This window comes from Propithecus coquereli, unplaced genomic scaffold (assembly GCF_000956105.1).
Source record: "Propithecus coquereli isolate 6110/MARCELLA unplaced genomic scaffold, Pcoq_1.0 Scaffold75, whole genome shotgun sequence".
NCBI classification, from domain to species: Eukaryota; Metazoa; Chordata; class Mammalia; order Primates; family Indriidae; genus Propithecus; species Propithecus coquereli.
The window spans coordinates 1,964,004-1,968,640 of NW_012153618.1; the positions used below are offsets into that span (position 1 = coordinate 1,964,004).

General features: G+C 49.4%; 1 protein-coding gene across 1 annotated transcript in view; it reads right to left on the minus strand.

The window, feature by feature from the left end:
- ZNF775 (zinc finger protein 775) overlaps positions 1-3,145 on the minus strand; it is a 10,401-nt gene extending 7,256 nt beyond the window's left edge. The window contains exon 1 of the mRNA XM_012662121.1: positions 3,115-3,145. Coding sequence (XP_012517575.1) covers positions 3,115-3,145 — 31 coding nt within the window. The remainder of the gene's footprint in view (positions 1-3,114) is intronic.
- Between the last annotated feature and the right edge of the window lie 1,492 nt (positions 3,146-4,637).

The window sequence follows — 4,637 nt, forward strand, 5'->3', positions numbered from 1 at the left end:
AAAATTTATGATGTACATAAATTGCCCAGAAAATCCTAAAAATGAATAAGGAAGAATTTGGCTTATATGATATTAAAAGCTAGAATGGTACCACTATACACATATTAAAATAGGTAAAATTCAGAACACTGACAACACCAAATGTTGGCAAGAATGTGAAGCAACAGGAACTCTTTCATTGCTGGTCAGAATGCAAACTGGTACAACCACTTTGGAAGACAGTGTGGCAGTTTCTTACAAAGCTAAATGTAGTCTTATCATACAATCCAGCAATCACTCTCCTAGGTATTGACCCAAATGAGTTGAAAACTTATGTCCACACAAAAACCTGTACACGGATGCTTTATTCCTAAGTGCCAAAACTGGGCAGCAACCAAGATGTCTTCAGTGTGTGAATGGATAACAAACTATGGTACATCCATACAATGAAACATTATTCACTGATGAAAAGAGATGAGCTATCAAGTCACAAAAGGACATGGAGGTACCCTAAATGCATATGCTAGGTAAATGAAACCAATCTAAAAAGGTTATGTATTGTATGATTCCAAGTGGAGCACCAGGGATGTGCAGGCAGTGAATCTATTCTATATGATACTGTAATGGTGGATACCTTTGTCAAAACCCATATAATGATAACACCAAGAGTGAACCCTAATGTATGTACCTATACACTTTAGGTAATAATAATGTATCAGGCTGAGTAAGGTGGTTCATGCTTATAATCCCAGTGCTTTGGGAGGCCAAGGCGGGAGGATCGTTTGAGCCCAGGAATTCAGGGCTTCAGAGAGCTATGATTGTGCCACTGCACTCCAGCTTGGGTGACAAAGCGAGACTATCTCTAAAAATAATAATATATTAATATTGACTCATCAGTTACAACAACTGTACCACACTAATGCAAAATGTTAGTAACAGGAGAAATGGCAGGGAGGTATAGGGGAATTCCCTACTTTCTCTGCAGTTTTTCCATAAACCTAAAACCGCTCTAAAATGTAAAGTCCATTAAAAAAAAACAACAAAAAAAACTCTTGACGGATGCAGTTGTTATTGGTGTGGCTGCTCTATGGTGGGCCTGGTGAGGTGAGGCTGCAAGTCAGATTCCCTTCCACCAAAAAAAAGCTAAATACAATCAAATCATGAGAATAGTATACAATATACGTAAAGACAAATTGATCAATGGAGCAAAACAGCTTGATATATGATACAAGAGACATTCCAAGTCAATGGCAAAGGGCTAGTCTGTTGATTGATTTAGAACCAACTGATAATCTTTTGGGGAAAAATATTTAAGTTAGATCCCTAGTGCATATTGCTTATAAAAATAAGTTCCAGATGGACTTAAGTAGTGGTTTAAACAAAGAAAATATCAGTATTAGAAGAATTACAGGAATTTGTTTAGAATCTAGAGGTAATTAAAAGCCTTCTTAGGGCCAGGCACGGTGGCTCACGCCTGTAATCCTAGCTCTCTGGGAGGCCGAGGCGGGCGGATTGTTTGAGCTCAGGAGTTTGAAACCAGCCTGAGCAAGAGTGAGACCCCGTCTCTACCAAAAATAGAAAGAAATTGGCCAAACAACTTAAAATAGAAAAAATTAGCCAGGTATGGTGGCATGTACCTGTAGTCCCAGCTACTCAGGAGGCTGAGGCAGGAGGATCGCTTGAGCCCAGGAGTTTGAGGTTGCTGTGAGCTAGGCTGACACCACGGCACTCTAGCCAGGGCAACACAGTGAGACTCTGTCTCAAAAAAAAAAAAATATACAAAACAAATAAAAAGGCGCTTAAAAGAGATAAGTTCTCAATTACCTGAAAAATGCGGCCACCCAGAATGAGTCATTCCCTAAGTCCCTGAGGGGCCCGCCCAGTCCCCCGTGTGCCTCAGTGCCCCTGGCGTCTAGGCCAGCGCTTTCCAAACTCTTGCCTGAAGCCACACGGTTGCCGCAGACGCTGGGAGCGGGCAGAAGAGAGGGTCCTGGCGGACTCCACATCTCACATCAGCCAGAGCCACCGCACAGCCGATCAGGACCCCACTTCCGAGTTTATCTGGCAAGGGGCCCTTCTGCGAAGACGCTGGGCACGTCGCTCTAGGCTCCACTCTCATACCGTGATGTCCGCTCCACACGCGGGCGGCCAGAGTGCTCCTGCCCACCGCCCTGCTCCTCAGCGGAGAAGGGACCAGCAGTGTGGCCAAGCTCCCTACAGAGTCTGTCGGGACCCAGCCCCCCAACAGCGTGGTTGCCACACACCACGCCGTCATCCCCCTTTGAGCTTCCTGCTCGTTTCTCTTTTACCCTCCTGCCTGGTTTCTGTCTCAGTCTTAGGTCACTGAATGATTCCTGGGAGGGGAGGTAGCTCTCCCTACGGGGGCGGTAAGGCAGGGGCCCTGGGGTCTGTGGGGCACTCCCCTGGGAGGGCAGAGGGAGGTAAAGAAACCTGAGTCACACTCTGCCAAGGATTGCGGCTGCAGACCCTGCTCCAGGACCTGCTCTCCGACCCACCCCCATCTGAGGGGCCCCGAGCCTGCCTGCAGCCCCCGCCACACAGCCACCAAGGGCTGGGAGGGCTACTCACACATGCCAGGGGCTGCTCCACCCTGGGCGGAGAGCACATGACTGCACCGGAAAATTTTCCATTCACAACATGTATTTCATCACAACTGGCTCTAAGCAGCTTAGCTGATAAAGACCCTGAACTTTGAGTGACCCCAGGAAGCTTTAATGGACCGAACTGAAGACACTGTCCTGGCCCACGAACCACAGGGTTTGTTTTAACCGACTGTCCTACCCAGAGTGCTAGTTTTCCATGTTTATTAGCATAATCACTGTGAACTCCCTGTTCTAGCACTTAAAAACACCTCAGTTCCTACAAGGTGTGTGTGTGTGTGTCCCCTTGCCTGGCAAGTTAACCGGCAGGGCTCTGTCACCTTCTGAGCTCCCACCGCCTCTGTCTTTGTCCCATTCTTTGACATGGCCTTCCAAGTCCTGGTCCCACCCTGAAACTCTACATCTGTGGGATGTACTAACCACTGGCAGAGGGCAGCAGCTCATGCCTGGCTTCAGAGAGGGCAAGGGCACTCGGGCCCCGGCTGGTCCCCACCTCCTCCAGTTTCCCTCTTACCTGTGCTGTCACCAGCCAGGCCATTCTCCATCCCTGGAGGCCTCCCCAGCATCAATGCTGGCCGGGTCCCTCCCCTGCCATCTGCGGGTGAGATGGAAGTGAAAGGAAAACAATTGGCCTGTGGGACAAGGATGAAACTGGGGTTCCCTGTCTGCCTCCCATCCCACAGAACGCACTCTCTCTTTTTCACAGAGCCTTTCTATCCATAACCTCATTTGAAATGTACATGGCTTTTTTAATTGCACACATACTTGCTGGGGAGGCAAAATAGGCATAATTCCCATTTTACAAAGGGGAAACAGAGGCCAGAGAGACCCCTGACGTGCCCAGAGTCATGGAGGTGGCTGACTCTCAAAGGTGGACAAAAGCTCAGGTCTGCCAGCACCCCGACCAGAGCCTCGCGCCCCACTCTCAACATCCACAGCGTGGCACGTGAAGGACGCCACACCTGAGGACCAGGAACCGCAAATATGGTCAGAGATCCACCTGGGCCCAGCTGTGGTCAGGAAGACACCAGGGAGCAGAGCTGCCCTCCACGTTCCCTAAGTCACCGCCCCGCTCTTCAAAAGTTCCCGTCATGTTCCAGCCCAAACCCTTCCAGGGAGCCTCAGGCCATCTGTCTCCACACAAGAACATACAGAGTCAATCAGGGTGCTAGTTGACCCAATCCTCATTCGCAGATCTGGGACTCATTTTTTGTTTTCTCATGCCCAAGTCTCCTGAACATCTCCCGACTGGCTCACTTCATGCCCAGATCACGGTCAGGCATGCTGCTGCTTGGACGTCTCAAGCCTTTACCACGCTGTCCCCTTTGCCCTCAGGTCTCTGCCTGGCTGGCCCCCTTGCTTCTGCCAGCTCCCTGCTTAAATGTCACCTTCTCAGAGCAGCCTTCCCTGGCACCTCGACATAGAGTCACAAGCCTAACTCCCCGCAAAAGTATTAACTTTTGCCACCTGACATGATCTCTACTTGTCTGTTTCCCGCCACCATGAGGACAGGAACTGTTCATGTTTGCCAGCAAATCTCTGGTGCCTGGAACAGAGCTGACATAAAGAGGGCCCTCAACAAACACACAGGCAAATACCTGCTGCCCTGCCTGGCGTGGAGCTGTGGCAGCCTAACAGCCCATCTTGAACGCCATGGTGGTGGGCAGTGTCTCCTAAGGACAAGGATCTGGTTTTACCCCCTTGGCAGAGCAAGCAGGTGAGGCTGGCTGCCCCACACAGACACAGCTCATGCTTCTTGCTGCCTCCAGGGATTTCCAGGCTCGGGTCAGCCCCTCATTCCCAGCACCTCCTGCCAGAGTCCACTCTGAGGACAGGTACCCAGACAGGGAGCCTGGACCCTCGCAAGAGAGGTAGGGGTAGGAGGGTGAGGGTAAGTATGAATCTAAAATACTGAAAAAGATTGTCCCAGGTACAAAGAGGGAAAGACACACCCCGTTTTTTCAGATCATTTTCTTTAGAAACTTCTAAGTTCTATCTCTGTCTTTTTGAGATGTAAATCTTTTTTTTTTTTTTTTT